This window comes from Tilletiopsis washingtonensis (genome assembly GCF_003144115.1).
Source record: "Tilletiopsis washingtonensis strain MCA 4186 unplaced genomic scaffold FA09scaffold_9, whole genome shotgun sequence".
In the NCBI taxonomy this organism is placed as follows: Eukaryota; Fungi; Basidiomycota; class Exobasidiomycetes; order Entylomatales; genus Tilletiopsis; species Tilletiopsis washingtonensis.
This window is the reverse complement of record NW_020312006.1, coordinates 597787-612672: the sequence shown is the minus strand read 5'-3', so window position 1 is coordinate 612672 and position 14886 is coordinate 597787. Positions and strand designations below refer to the sequence as shown.

Sequence of the window (14886 nt, the reverse complement as noted above, 5' to 3'; positions counted from 1 at the left end):
ATGCGCAAGAAGACCGGCGTGCATCTCCGCCTCTTCCCGACCCTCACACCACCGCGCCCACTCCCAGTCCATCGGTCCGACGTCGAGCGTCTTCTGCGCCCCGTCTGCGCCATGCTCCCAGCCCTGCGCTCAGCCGCCGCCGCCCGTCCGCGGGCGGCGCTGGCCGTGGCGCCTGCTGGTGCCGCCTCCACTTGGCTGGCCGCACGCTCGCAGCACACCGCCAGCTCTTCAGCAGCGTGCAGTGTCTCATCGCTGGCGTCAGCACGGCTACACGCTCGTACAGCAGTGCCATGGCCGGCCGTGCGCAGCGAGGGCCGCGTCTTTGCGCCGCGGCGCCCGACGCCGTTTGCGACGACGTCCAGCTGGTATGCCGCCGGACTGCGGCATCGCTCCGACCAGGCCTCGTCTTCTACACCACCGCCGCCGCCGCCATCGGACCTGTCTGAGCCAAAGGCCAGCGCCAAGGTGCAGCAGGCCGCCTCTGCGCCGCCCAGCGCGCCAAAAGCAGCAGATGCCAAGACCGGCTCGCTGCCCACGCGGCTTCTGACGCTTGCACGCGACCGGCTGCTGGCCATGGCGTCGCAGTCAGCAGCCAAGGGCGCCGGCACTGACGCTGGCAAGGATGCCACGCCCGCACCGACCTTTCCCGACATCCGCCGGCTGCTCTCGCTCGCCTCGTCGCAGAAGCGGCGCATCTTCATTGCGCTCGGCCTGCTGATCGTCAGCAGTGCCGTCTCGCTCTCTGTGCCCTTCGCCATCGGCCGGCTGATTGACTTCTTCACCACGGGCTCCTCGTCGCTCTTCGGCCTCAGCTTCCCGGCGGTGGCCGCGTGCCTGCTGGCCGTGTTTGCCATCGGCGCCGGCGCCAAGGCCGGCAGCAACATCATGCTCGAGCTGGCGGGCGTGCGCATCATCCAGCGCATGCGCGAGAAGGCGTACGCCAATGCGCTGCGGCAAGAGGTTGAGTGGGCAGACAAGGGCGCCGGCGACGTCGTGAGCCGCCTGAGCGTCGACACGAACATCGTCGGCGAGGCCATCACCTCCGACATCGGCGACGGCCTGCGCGCGGGCGTGACGGTGCTGTTCGCCGGCGGCGCGATGTTCTACATCTCCTCGCACCTGACGCTGCTCATGCTGGCCGTCGTGCCGCCCGCGGCGATCGGCGCCGTCTTCTACGGCCGCTACCTGCGCGACCTGACGCACCGCACGCAAGACGCCGTCGGCGCCATGACGCGCGTGGCCGAGGAGCGCCTCAGCGGCCCTGCCTTCCGCACGATCGCAGCGTACGGCACGCAGACGTCCGAGTCGGCGCGCTTCGCCGCCAAGGTGCGCGACATCGTGGCGCTGCAGACGCGCGAGGCCTACGCCTCGGGCATCTTCTACGCCGGCACGGGCCTCGTGGGCAACTGCTCAATCCTCACGCTGCTCACCGTCGGCGGCAGCCTCGTGGCCAAGGGCACCATCTCCGTCGGCGACCTCACGTCGCTGCTGATGTACACGGCGTACCTCGGCGGTGGTCTCGCGAGCCTTACGTCCTTCTTCGCCTCGCTGATGCGCGGCGTTGGCGCCGGCGCGCGTGTCTTCCAGCTCGTTGACCGCGTGCCGGAGAAGATCCGCCTCGGCGAGGGCGCACCGCTGCCTGCGAAGCGCGGCACCATCGCCTTTGAGGGTGTGCAGTTCGCGTACCCCAGCCGGCCGCAGCAGCGCATCCTCGACGGTGTCGAGCTCAAGCTGGAGCCGGGAGAGTCGGTGGCGCTCGTCGGCGGCTCTGGCGTGGGCAAGTCGAGCGTGCATGCGCTCATGCTGCGCTTCTACGACCCGGACCAGGGCCGTGTCACGTTCAACGGCCGCGACATTCGCAGCTTCCGGCCGGACGAGTTCCGCCAGCTGATCGGCACGGTGACGCAGGACCCGACGCTGTTCGAGGGCACCGTGGCGGAGAACATCGCGTACGGCACGCCGTCTGCGACGCGTGAGCAGATCGAGGAGGCCGCGCGCAAGGCCAACTGCCAGGACTTCATCCGCGAGCTGCCGCAGGGCCTCGACACGCACATCGGTCCGCGCCAGCTGAGCGGCGGCCAGCGGCAGCGCGTGGCCATCGCTCGTGCGCTGGTGCGCGAGCCGAGCATCCTGGTGAGTCGTGATGCTGATGCACTTGATCGCTCTTTGCTGACTCGCAACCAAAGCTGCTTGACGAGGCCACGAGCGCCCTCGACTCCGCCTCCGAGTACCTCGTCAACCAGGCCATCGAGTCGATCATTGCCCAGGGCAAGATCACCGTCTGGATCGTGGCGCACCGCCTCAGTGAGTGTCGTGCGCTGCAAGACGCCAGGCCCGAGCTCACACTCCACGCGCAGGTACGATCAAGTCTGCCGGCACGATCCTCGTGCTCGACAAGGGCCAGATCGTTGAGACGGGCTCCTTTGAGCAGCTGGACCGTCCCGGCTCGCGCTTCCGATCTCTCATGGCTGCGCAGCTTGAGGCCTCAGGCCCCACGGCTGTCGGCAGCGAGAGCGCCAGCGACGACGCAGCTCCCAGCAGCAGCAGTGCGGCAGCGCCGGTGCGTGGCTAAGGAGCAGCGGGAACGCAATAGACTAGTCATTGACCAGTATGCCTGCTCTTCAGAGTCAGCTGAATGCGAGCGCGGGCGGCAAGCGCTCCTTCTCCACCTCTGCTCGCGCGCACAGCAGCCGCGATGCCGAGGTGCAGCTCGACGACACATGCGTGCCGCTGGCGCCGACGTGGCGCGTGAGCGCGCTGATCGAGGAGGCGCGCCGCTCGGGGCCCGAGCTGACGACGGAGCGCCTGAGGCGGCTGCTCGAGCTGTCGGCACTGCAGGTGCCGCAGGACGAGGCGCAGCTCGAGAAGCTGCGCCTGGAGATGCAGGAGCTCGTCAACCTCGTCGACGCCGTGCGCAGCGCACCGCTGCCGCCACACCTGGCCAGCCTGAGCCTGCCCGACGCCCGTATCTGGCCCGAGGGCCAGGTGCAGAGCCTGGACGAGGCTCCTGCGCACGACGACTCGCCGTCGGGCGTGCTGACGCGCGAGCAGCTGCTGGGCAACGCCAAGCGCGTCGAGCGCGACCAGTTTGTCGTGCGCACCGGCCGGCGGCAGAGCTCCGACTAGAGCGGGACCCGCAGTAATACACATCACCTCTCATCACAGACCGGCACGGAGGTGCGAATAGTGAATTGAGTGTCTGTGCGCTGGGCGCAGACGGGTATGGGCAGGCAGTGGGAGAGAAGAGAGGCGAGCGCTGCAGCGTGGCGTGCGCTACCGCTGCCGCTTGGCAGCCGGCGTTTTGGGGCTCTGCGCACTGCCGGCGCGAGCGATGGTGAGCTTGCGCTTGCCCGTGGCAGCGGCCGGGGCAGCAGGCGCGGCGCGAGCCTCCTTGACGTCGGTGTCGGCATCGCCATCCTCGCCGACGCGCTGCGAGTGCGAGGCGCTAATGGTGCTAGCAGCACCTCCAGTGCCAGCGCCCCCGCTGCCGCCGCTGCCCGAGGGCGACGCCGCCGTGGGCGGGTTGCGCGTGCTGTTCGGCGAGCTGACGGTGGAGCCGCCGTTTTGTGTCGGATTGCGACTTGCAGCAGCAGCGGTCAGCGAGTCCTGGCTCGGAGCGGTGCTGAGGCCCTGCGACTCGCGGAACTGCGCGGCGAGGCGTCGAAGAGCGTCTGTCGAGGGCGATGCAGCGTCAGCAGAGACGAAACATGCTCGTGGACGCGCGGCAAGCTCACCGATCGGGCCCAGCCCTTCGCGCGAGGAAAAGTCCATGAGGTCGCGCAAATGGCAGATGCTCTCGGTGATCTGCACAGGCAGGCGTCAGCATTGCACCTGCACATGGTAGGCCGCCACGCACCTCGAGACACCGCATCGTTCGCAGCGTGATGCCGTACTCGTTGTCCTCGACGGGCAGCTCCGGCACCTCTGGGCGCTCGATGGCAAACGAGAAGCCCTCCTCTTCCTTCTCGCCCTCCGCCTCGCCGTTCTTTTCCTTCTCGCTGCGCTTCTTCTTCTCCAACACCTTCTTCTGCGCCGCAGCCGGGTCTGTGACGCCATGTGCGGCCAGGATGGCAGCGACAACATCGGCGGGCACTTTCTCCTGCACACGTGTCTTGCGCAGCAGGCTCGTGGGCATGAATGTGGCGTGGCTGTGGTGCACCAGACTCATCGACTCGAGCCGCAATGCCGTGTCGAGGCGTGGCGCTCCCGTGTTGCCCGGCTCAGGATAGACGAGCCGCGTGTGCGAGACGAAGCAGGCGCGTGCGGCGCCCATGTGGTGCACCTGCCAGCCGTCGCGGAACTCGTGCACCATCGTGGTGCGGTCTGCCTGCACCATGTGCGACACGGCCGCCGAGGGCTGAGGATGCAGCAGCGGCTGCTCTGCGCCGGCCCGCTCCTCGTTGGGCGACTCGACGCGGTCGGTTGGGAACGGATCGACGCCGGCGACGTACTCGCGCGGGTCGTCGAGGTGGAAGAAGGCAGAGACGAGGCCCGACTGGTAGTTGGTGTGCATGAAGCGCGGCAGCACGGATGCAGGAATGTCTGGATGGCGGACGTGAGCGTGCGTCCGAGCGCTGTCGCTGACGCTCTGCTCACCAAATGTCTTGTGCTCCGCACTCGTCGGGTTCCAGAGCGTGTAGCGCATCATGCCGTCGGGCGTGAAGAACTCGCTGCAGAAGTTGCGCCAGTAGTCCATCTCGCTCACCTGAGCATCGGGGGTCAGCAGAGATTCCGACGCACGCCTTGCGCGCACTTACATCTCCAGCCACGCCAAAGCCCTCGGAGTAGTGCAGCAGGCGCATCATGGCAGCGCCCGGCGGGTAGGCGCCCGAGGAGAGCGAGTTGGCTGCGCCCGAGAGCGCTCTCAGACTGCCAGGCGGCGGGCCGAGAGGCATGCCGCTGGTGCTTGCGCCCGCCTCGCTACTTGGGCCCGAGACAGTGTAGCTAGGGCCTAGGGCGCCCATCGAGCCACCAGCCACCGGCGATGGGCCCAGCACACCGGGCGGCTGCAGCCCGTGCGCTGCGTCATGGCTCATGCCCAGGCCGACAGGCACGCGCGGCTGCGGATGGTGCAGCTCCTTCGGCGCAGCACCGGCGGGCGCGCGCTGCATGTCCGGCGAGCCGAATGGCTGCCGGAACTGCGGCGGACCGAAGGACTGCTGCGGCGACGAGGCGGCCATGTACGGCGAGGCGCGCTGCTGCTGCTGTTGCTGTTGCTGCTGGTAGGCGTGCATCTGCATCTGCTGCTGCTGGTGATGCTGTTGCTGCTGCTGCTGCGCCATGTGCATGGCAGCCTGCTGCGGCGACATGGCCGGGTTCATTGCCGGGTGCATGCCTGGCCCGCCAGCGTGGTGCTGCTGCTGCTGCACGTGGCCGTGGGGCAGGCCTGCGGCGCCGAACGCCGGCGACGAGACGCCATTGGCGGCGCGATACGAGGGCCCGACATGCATGCCCTGCGGCCCGCCGGCGGGCGACGGGAGCGGCGCCAGCGGGCCGCCGTGCACGCCGCCGTGCATGCTTCAGGCGAGCCAAAGGTGCTCAGAGGCGCAGCCGTGCAGCGCAGACGCGGCGCCGCCAGATATTGCGGCTCGGCGCGCCGTATGGCTATGTGGGGAGACTTAGCGCAGACCACAGCACAAGGGCGATACTGTGTGTGCCGGCGTGCTGCGTGCTGGCCGGCGCCACGAATGCGAAGGAGGAGGACGGCTAGAGCGCGCGGGGCCGTCTTGCGCGCCCGGCGGCGTGTGGAGGCAGGCGCCCAGCAGCACGATGCAGCGCTGGCGGCGACGAGAGGCCCGCAGCAGGCAGTGAAGCTGTGCGGGACGTGGCTCTGCAAGTGCGAGCGGACGCCCGTGGTGGCGGATGGAGGGCGCGGCGAGGAGGATGAGGTAGGAAAGAAAGAGAGATGGCCGATGCGGACACCGAATGGGCGCGCATCGCTGATCGATCGCGCTCGCTGTCGGCGTGCCACAAGGCATCGTGGGAGCAGCGCCGGCTGCCGTGGTGCCGCAAGCTCAAGCCACAAGCGCTAAGACAGCCGTGCGCGGCGAGCTCAGATGCTTGTGGCTCTCCCCCACATTCACCGCTGCTGGCGGCGCTCAGGCCCCACACGCATCCTCTGCACTCGACCGTCACCTTCGGCAGCCTCGCCCACGGCTCGCAGCCTGCCCACCAGTCCGCCGCGCGAGCAGGCCGTCGCTGGGAACAAGCAAGCGCTGCCTCCACTGGGTCGTGTGACGGGGCCCACGCTCGGACGGCGCCGGCGCTGCGGTGACGACCTGCCTCTCCGCCCTGCCCTCCCGTAGCGCTCAAGATGGCCCATCTGCTCGCCGCGCTTGAGGCGCGCCTCGACACCGAGGTCAAGATCGCAGACGGCGCCGCCAATCTGCTGCGCGTCTTCGATGCCGTGGCGCCGGGTGCTGCGGCTGCGGGGCCGTCGTCCTCCTCGCCTGCGCCTCTCACACGCCCCGAGCGGCCGCGCCGCCGCATGCCGCGCAGTGCTCGCCCGAGCAGCAGCGGCAGTGCGGCGAGCAGCGGGCGCGGCAGCCCGCCGGGCAGCAGCGGCAGCATGCAGGACAGCGACGCCGACGGCGGCCGCGCCGAGGCGCAGAACGGCGAGGCGCAGGCGGGCAAGGAGGCGCTGCGACGGCAGGTGCAGAAGGAGCTCGACAATGCGAACGCACGCATCGTGAGCCTGGTGCGGCAGATCGACGAGCTGAAGATGCGCTGTGAGTGCGCCGTCCAGCTGCTGGCTGCGGCATTGCTGAGACCCTGCTCGCCAGACTCGCCGACATTCAGCACTGGCCCGTCCGGGTCAGATGCATCGTACGGCTTTCCGACGCCGCTGCCCATCTCCTCGCCGCTGATGGACGACTCGAGCGGCGGCCTTGGCCTGCGCTCACCTCGCGGCTCCGCCTTTCCGCTCCACTCTGCGCCCGACACGCCCTTCACGCCGGCGACTGGCGGGCTGGGCATCCTCGATGCGTACGAGGTGGCGCTTGAGGACAGACAACCAGCAGATGGCCCATGTGGGTACCTCGATGAGCTTCGGCGGCCAATGCTGACCCCGTGCCCTCAGCGGATGAGGCCTTCCTGGCACGATCGCGTGCTGCCGCGCTGGTTGACACACTGCGATCTTTGGGACGAGAGACGCAAAAGCGCATTCTGTCCGATGCTTCAGAGATGGCACAATCGCCGCCAGAGTTCGCGCCAATCTCTCCGCCTACGAGGCACATGGGTCCACCTGCCACTCCGAGCACGACGCGCAGTGCACAACGGGCCCGTGCGGCCGCTCAGGCCAAAGGCGAGAGCGCGCATGTCCGCACGCCCAGCCATGTGGCCGGCCTCGGCGACCTGCCGCGCCGCAGAGTCGAGACGCTGCTGCAGCTGGCAGACGTTTTGCAGCGCAACCCTCGCGTGCGCTATGAGCTGGCTCCGGAGGAGATCGTTAGCGCGTGAGTGGCTGTCTTAGCGTGCTCGACTGCAGCCTGCTGACTCCCGCACAGCCTCGTGCCCTGTCTCGCCGACAGTGCCGGCAAAGAAGTGCGCGCAGCCGCGTATCGGACGCTCAGGCATGCCCTCGTGCGGCCGCCGTGGGCGCTCGTGCAGCATGCGCGAGACCGAGGTCTCGACCTCTACCTCATGTCGACGCTGCTGCGCGACAATCGCTTCGAGGCGGAGCGCGAGCAAGCCCTCAAGCTCATTCGTGCAATCATGGTCGCAGGCGCTGAGCCCAGTGCAAACGGCAGCGGCTCGGCGCCAGCATATCCTGATCTGATCAGCCCGGGCACCGTGCGTGCACTTGTCAGCTGTGCAGAGCACACCAACGACAAGCTTCGGCACTTGGCTCTGCAGACACTGACTGAGCTGGGTGAGTGGACCCGAGGTGTGCCGCACGAGACCGTCTGCTGACCTGCACTTGCAGCTGTGCTGGACACAGCGCTCTTGGTCCGTGGCGGCGGCTTTGGTCTGGTGCTGCACGCCGTCACCGATGGGCCGCCCGAGCTGGCCCCGGCGATTGCGCAGTGTGTCCTGCTGCTGGCCGACCTGCCGGCCACGCGCTGCTTCTTCAAGGCAGGAAACGACATTGAGGTGCGTCGTGTCGCTCAATCACACGATGCTGCAACGCTGACTATCTCGATCGAACAGGCCGCTCTGTCCGGCTTCACTGACGCGCCTGCAGTGACTGGTCTAGCGTACGCCGACCTCCTGCGGACTACGTCGAGCGTCATTCTCGTGATGCTGCGATCCTGGACTGGTCTCCTCTATCTCTGCATCAACGACCGACATGCAATCCGCTCGCTGGTGCTGGCGCTGCGCGTCAACAGCAACGAAGTCCGGACCGCCATCCTCGACGTGCTCTACGAGGCATTCAGCGTCGCCAGTCAGGCCGGTCTGCCAGCCAAGGGCTCGGGCGACACGGTCACCGGCAGCACACACCAGCGGTTCCCGCCGACAGGCGCACAACGCGACCAGTCCAGCGGCTCAACGCCGCGCTTGAACCTGCTCCACGACTATCTTGCGCTGCTGCTGGTGGTCTTCGTCGATGCCGGCCTTGTCGAAGCCATTGTGCACGTGCTAGAGTCTGCGCCCGAGCTCGCACGGCCTGCAGCGCTACTCATGGGCGAGATCTTGCACCTCGCCAATCGCCTGCTGCCACGCACATTCTTCCACAGCGCGCGCATCCACGCCATGCCGCACCTCTTCGCGATGGCGTCGCGCTTCGGCACCGGCGACGAGCGGCAGCGGGCCACTGGTGCTCTGGCGGCCATCGATCTGCAAGCTCGGCAGCGTGTCCGTGATCGTGCAGCGGCCCGCGATGGACGCACGATGCTCGCCCGTGACGCCTTGCCGGGAGCGACTGGTGCCGCACTCGACCGCCCGACGGAGAAGGCGAAGCTCAAGGTGAACATGCAGATCGACGACACGGTATTCCGCAACAGCCTGGTCGAGACGCAGGTGCTCAACACGCGCGACCACACGCGCTGGAACTTCGACCGGCTCATCGAGCTGCTCGAGGGTCCACTGATGAACCCGCGCCGCCTCGAGGAGGCCTCGCGCGGCTCCAAGTTCATGCGCCGTCTGCTCGCCTTCTTCCAGCCCTTTTCCATGCGCTTCTCGGCAATCCCGCGAACCGCTGCGAATTGGAAGTACGTGCGTTTGGGCTGCGTGACGTTCACGACGCTGCTCTCGAGCCCCGACGGCGTGAAGTTCCTCGGCGAGAACAAGCTGCTGCGCGAGCTGCGAGACTGCCTTGAGCAGCTTCTGCCATACGCGTCGGGCGCGGCGACCAACAGTAGCGAGCTGATCCTGTCGAGGAACCGCGTCGCCGAGACGCTGTCGAATGGCTATTTCGAGATGCTGGGCGTCCTGACACGCTCGCCGGACGGCATGGCGCTCCTTGAGCGAGCGCAGCTACCGACCGCGCTCTACTCGGTCAGCGAGCTGCGCAGCCGCGACGATCTCATGCGTCTGCTCGTGGAGACCTTCGACTACAGCTTCGACGGCCACTGCCGCATTCTGCTCTCCAAGGTCCTCACGTCGACGTACGAGCCCATGCGCCTCTTCGCCACCGGCCACCTCGCCAAACTGCTGCAGCGGTACCCAGACGCCAACTCGTGGGTCGTGCGCTTGCTCTTGACGCAGCTGTACGATCCGTCGGCCGAAGTGCGCGAGCTGGCCGCCAGCATCGTCAAGGAGGCATGCAGCTCCAGCGGCGTGCTCGAGGCTGTCGTGGCGATGCGCCCAGTGCTCGAGCACCTCGGCGAGTCGGGCCATCCGCTGCTGCTCATGTTCCTCTCGACTCGCATCGGCCTGCGCTATCTGCTCGACGCAGGCTACATCGAGCGCGAGATGGACTCCTGGTTCCACTACCGCAACCTGCGCTACACGATCCAGCTCGAGGTGCTGCTCGCGCGTGCGTTGAACCCGCGACGAGCGACAGACGACGCACACCTGGCGCAAGAGTTCGACGGCGTAGTGCCGAGCCACTTCTACGGCGAGCTGGCAAAGACGCGCGAAGGCTGCGAGGTGCTGAGGCGCAAGGGCCACTTTGCCGAGTTTGCGCGCTTCATCCGCCAGCACTGCCGCGAGAGTGCGGACGTCGAGATCTTGGCAAAGCTCAAGAGCGTCCTCTGGGCGGCGGGCAATGTGGGCTCAACGTCTGACGGCTTCGCGTTCCTCGAGGAAGAGGGCCTTCTCCCGGTCATCGTGGAGACGGCCGAGCAGTCGCCCGTCCTGAGCCTCAAAGGCACGTGTTTCTTCGTCATCGGACTGCTCTCCTCGACGGAGAAAGGCGCCGAGTCGCTGCACGACTACGGCTGGGAGGCCGCATCCAGTCCGCTCGGCATCTCTCTCGGCATCTGCCTGCCTTCGGATCTCGCATCGTTCGTCTCCATTCCGCCCTGGACTGTGCGGCGCGACACGCACCTCCGCTACCTCGACTTTGCCGAGCCAGAGTCGCGCATCGACCGCTCGATCATGCTGTGCGTCGCCAATCTGGGCAACTCGATCCAGGCGAACAAGGCATCGCGCGCGCTCGGCAAGCTCAAGACGCGGTACCCCGCCGCGTTCGAGAACCCGGCCCTCATCTGCCGGACCATCGAGGTGCTGGAGAGCCATCACTACCGCCAGCCTGTGCGGCGATACGTCTGGGAGCTCTTCGATGTGCGCGTCGACGAGGACTTCGTCGAGCGCCTGGCGGCTGCACGCTCGCGACTCCTAGCACGCCGTCGCGACGCGCTCACGTCGACGCCCTTCGAGCCGGAAGCTGCGTCGAGCTTCGCGCCGCTGCACATGCACGACGAGCAGGCTGCCGAGCCTGACGACGGCCTCGACGATCTCGTGTCGCAGGTCAGCATGTCTGACGACGAGGACGCGGGCGACCGGGCTCTCGGCGCAGACCGCATCGACGACTACGGCCTCGAGGTGAGCAAGAGGGACGGCGGCTCTGAGCTGCTCATACTCACACAGCCCGCACCTCAGCTTGGGCCCGGAGCGCCCAAAGCGGAGATGCTCGCTCGCACCGTCCTCACTCCACGACACAGTCAGTATCGCTCCGCCGCTACCTGCTTGGGCATCACTGACGCCCCTGCACAGTCCTCAAGGGCGGCTTCGAGCCGGCCGAGGCGGCGCCGCCGCCGGAAGACCACAGCCGCTTCAGCCGCCAGCTTCCTGTGCCCTCGCTGCCCTTCGGCCGCGAGCGCCGCTCTGCGATCCTGACGTAGACACACGATACCCTGCGCTAGGCAATATATCATTGCGTGCCATACGCTGTGCCGCAGCTTTTGCGTGGGCAGCTAGTACTCGAGCGCAAGCTCGCCAGCCTCGCCATCGCCGGCGCTGTCCAGGTCCTCGTACCGCTTCGGCGCGCCTCGTGCTCGCTGAGAAAGACACAGTGAGCTCACGAGCACGCAAAGCCGCACCAGAACGACTCACCGGGTCCAGTGGCCGCGGCGGCTCGGGTAGTGGCTCGGACATCACGAGGTCGTTGGCCGGCGGCGCCGGGCCCAGACGCGAGCCCAGAGGAGCTTCGCTGCGCTCAGACGCGCGTGCACCGCGCCGTGCGGCGACGGGCGAGTCCTGCACGGGCACGCTGCCGCCCATGCGGATGAGCGGGCCGAACTGCGCGCCGGCAGCCGCGAAGGGCACGGGCACGCCCATGCCCATCGGCATGCCCATGCCCCCGCTGCCGACGTTCATGAGGCTCAGTGGCGGCGCGTGCATCGGCAGGTTGCCCAGCATGCCCGGCGAGTCGAAGCTCTGGTTGCGCGGCATGCCAATGCGCGACGCAAGCTGCGGCGTGCCACGCGGCTGGCCGGCGCCGGACTGCCGGCTGCCGTCGCGCGTGCCGGGAGCCTGCAGCGTTGGCATCGTGCGCGCTGGATCGAGAATGTAGGCGTTGTAGGCCTCGATCTGCTCGCAGGCTCAGCAAAGGTCGGAGTAGCGCCGCGTAGGCCAGACTCACGTCTCTGATCTTGTTGCCAGCGATCTGGTCGAGGAACGCGCGGTGCTTGTTGACGACGTGCTTGCGCACGAAGATGGCTGCCCTGAAGGGCTTGTTGCAGAGCACCTCGGCCGTGTCGCCCTCGGCGGGCGTCACTGGCACGATGCAGCGGTGCTTCTCGGCTTCGTCGAGTTGCGAGTATGGTGCTGCAAGGTCCTGCAGCTCCCTGGGTTGCCCACCGCCCATCAGCGATGCCGTGCGGCGCGAGGAGCGGGTGCACTCACTTTTCGAGGTTGCGGCCGCCGTAGAACTCCACGTCGACCGTCTGAGGGGACACCCAAAGCTGGTGCTTCTCATCGAGACTGTTTGCCCAGCCCTTCTCCATCTGCAGGCTCGACTCGACACGGCGAAGATGCCGCGGAGCCCGGCGCACGAGCTCCTCGGCAAAGTCGCACATGATCGTGGCGTAGTAGTCGCAGTGCCAGACGTAGCGCAGCAGGTCGAGATGCAGGTCGAGGTGCTTCGTGAGCTGTGCGAGGGATCAGCCAAGCGATGCTAAGCGAGATGCGCGGGCGGTGCCGCAAGTTCACTCACGATCTCGCGCAGACGCGCAGGCGGCAGGTCCTCTGGCTTGTCTGCCGGCTCCTCCTCGCCTTCTGCGCGAGGCGCCGGCTGGCCGCCAGCAGCCTGCCGCTCGATCTCCTCCCAGCCGAGCTCGCCGCGGCCGACATCGAGGTGCGCGCATCGCTGCTCAATCTCAGCAGAGGCATCCACGTCGAGCCACGCCAGCTCCTCCGGAGCCGCACCGTCGACGGGCATGGCGTCGAGCTCCTCGTGCCAGAGCTTGCGGTCCTCGCGCTCGAGCGTGGCCACGAGATCCCGCGCCTGACGCAGGTCGTGCGCGAGCCGAGGCAGCGCGGATGCCTGCGGCGGCGCGATGCGCATGCGCGCATGTGCAGCGCGATCAGTCGTCTCGTACGTGAGCTTGCCGTCGCCGATCTGTGTCGCTCCAGTCAGCCCCAGTTCTGCACGCGACGCGAGGTCGCAGCCACTCACTGGCAGGCTGTTCAGAGATGAGATGGCGTCCGACATGTTCGTGTCGGCATCGAACACGACCCAGCCCATGCGCCCGTAGCGCTTGCTCTGATGCGGCTCGCCCATGGCGAGGTACTGAAAGCCCGGCAGCTTGGCGAGCGCGGCCTCGAGGTCTGCGCGCGGCAGCTCCACGGGCACTGAGCGGATCATCACCTCGTGCGGGTTTGCGGGCGTCACGGCCGTGTCGGGGTCGTGCAGCACCTCCGCCTCGCCGTCACGCGTGGTTGTCGCCAGCAGGCCTTTGCCCTCGTGCGCAGCAAGGCCGCCCTCGAGCGTCGCGAGCAGCTCAGGTGATGCCACTGGGCAAGACGCGTAAGCGCTGGCAGTCAATGGCATATGAAGCGCAAACTCACGCTTCACGTCGAGGCAGACCTGATCCAGCTTCCCACTGCGCAGCTCCTCCAGCCAGCGGGCCTTTGTGCCCACACGGCCGCGCTTCCGGCGCGCAGTGCGCGCAGCGACATCCGACTCGCCAATGCCGTACTTCTCCACGAACCAGGGCTGCTCGCGGTGCTCATCGAAGAAGCGGCGCATGGCGCGGCTCTGGTAGGTGGAGCGGTACGCCGTGTACTTCTCGTACAGCTCCGCAGAGGCAGCCGGCGACGAGGAGAGCGCGGCAGGCTCGTGGCCGCTCTCGCGCAGGAGCTGCGCGTAGCGCTTGAACGGCAGCAGGCCGTCGTGGTCGAGCGGGTCAAGAGGCCTGCAAGCAAGAGGATGAGCGCGGCAGAGACATTGTCTGCGCCAGCTCCACTGACCGCGCGTCGCGGCCTCCCGGGTACCCCGAGCCAGGGTATGCGCCACGCCTGTCCGGTCCGCCTGGCCCGTATGGGTCATCATCGCGGTATGAGCGTCCGCGAGACGCTGGGCAGCATACATCCGCATTAGCCTCAGCTTCAGCTGCGCTCGACAGGAGCACACTCACGAGCCCGGTCCCAGTCATCCTCGGGCCGCATGCGCGGCGCATAGCGGTCGTCGTCGAACCCTCCGCGCATGTGCGGCGGCTCATCAAAGCCGCGCTCGTCGCGCCAGCGATTGCGCTCCCAGTCGTCGTCGCCGCCAGCCCAGCCCTGCGGCCCGCCGCGACGCTCCTCCTCGCGGGCGCGCTGCCGCGCGATCCAGGCCAGATAGTCCGGGTCTGTGCGCGTGGGGTCGATCGTGTAGCCGTTCACGGTGCCTGCACCCATGCGCGGCGAGCGCTGCCGTGCCGGCTCGTAGTGGTCCGGCCCGCGGCGCGGCGAGATGGAGCGCCGCCGCTTCAGCATGCGAGGCTCTGCGCATGCAGGTCAGCAGCTGCGAGAACGGCGAGCACAGACGCCGAGGCGCCCTACTGCTACCTATGAAGCGGATTCGACTGGCACTCACCCTCATCGTAGATGTCAGGCAGCGGCGCGCGAGGCTCGTACGAGTCTCGTGCCATCGGGTCCATCGTTCCCTTGTCGCAGCACCAGCAGCGAAAGGCTCGGCCGGCAGGAGCGTGCAGCAGAGAGTACGTGCTCTCGCGCGTTGTAGACGCAAGTCTAGGCCGATGGGTGGCAGCAGCGCAGCTCTTAGTGACAGAGCACTTCCAGCAGCTCCGCCAGAAGAGCGGCCCGCACGACCCAGCGAGCGGCGAGAAGAAGCGCACGCAGCGGCCGCAGTCGCGTATGCGCGTACTGCTGACGCGAGTGCGCGCGGGAAGAAAGAAGCGGGGGTCGTCAAGGAAGCCGGGAAAGGAGGAGAGAAACAGACAGGCGGCGCAGACGGGAGGGGTGGAGGAAGCGGGTCAGAAGCATGCACGGTCGGGGCCAATGTGTGCGGAGACCGAGGCCGACGTCGCGTCGCGCGATCACGTGACGCGACCCGCGCCG

General features: G+C 67.9%; 4 protein-coding genes across 4 annotated transcripts; 2 read left to right on the top strand and 2 right to left on the bottom strand.

Annotated features, from left to right (window-relative positions):
• Positions 1–111: 111 nt before the first annotated feature.
• FA09DRAFT_297054 (P-loop containing nucleoside triphosphate hydrolase protein) lies at positions 112–2572 on the top strand (the record flags this gene model as incomplete). Its single annotated transcript, XM_025740190.1, has 3 exons — positions 112–2133; positions 2187–2304; positions 2358–2572. 3 exons carry the CDS (start codon positions 112–114, stop codon positions 2570–2572), a joined length of 2355 nt encoding a protein of 784 aa, XP_025598867.1.
• A 597-nt stretch (positions 2573–3169) lies between these two features.
• Positions 3170–5882, bottom strand: FA09DRAFT_360301 (hypothetical protein). The gene is made up of 5 exons (XM_025745212.1): positions 4758–5882; positions 4597–4705; positions 3857–4542; positions 3735–3804; positions 3170–3671 (listed from the first exon to the last, which is right to left on the bottom strand). The coding sequence occupies exons 1-5, from the start codon at positions 5514–5516 to the stop codon at positions 3274–3276; spliced, it is 2022 nt and encodes a 673-aa protein (XP_025598866.1). The 5' UTR covers positions 5517–5882; the 3' UTR covers positions 3170–3273.
• A 188-nt stretch (positions 5883–6070) lies between these two features.
• On the top strand, positions 6071–11412 carry FA09DRAFT_270101 (hypothetical protein). Its single transcript, XM_025739785.1, has 7 exons — positions 6071–6728; positions 6783–7028; positions 7079–7454; positions 7506–7870; positions 7925–8091; positions 8149–11044; positions 11098–11412. Exons 1-7 carry the CDS (start codon positions 6314–6316, stop codon positions 11223–11225), a joined length of 4593 nt encoding a protein of 1530 aa, XP_025598865.1. The 5' UTR covers positions 6071–6313; the 3' UTR covers positions 11226–11412.
• Positions 11137–14796, bottom strand: FA09DRAFT_360299 (hypothetical protein). The gene is made up of 10 exons (XM_025745211.1): positions 14402–14796; positions 13962–14309; positions 13795–13900; positions 13393–13739; positions 13001–13338; positions 12539–12943; positions 12229–12473; positions 11966–12170; positions 11437–11913; positions 11137–11381 (listed from the first exon to the last, which is right to left on the bottom strand). Exons 1-10 carry the CDS (start codon positions 14463–14465, stop codon positions 11298–11300), a joined length of 2619 nt encoding a protein of 872 aa, XP_025598864.1. The 5' UTR covers positions 14466–14796; the 3' UTR covers positions 11137–11297.
• Positions 14797–14886: the final 90 nt, after the last annotated feature.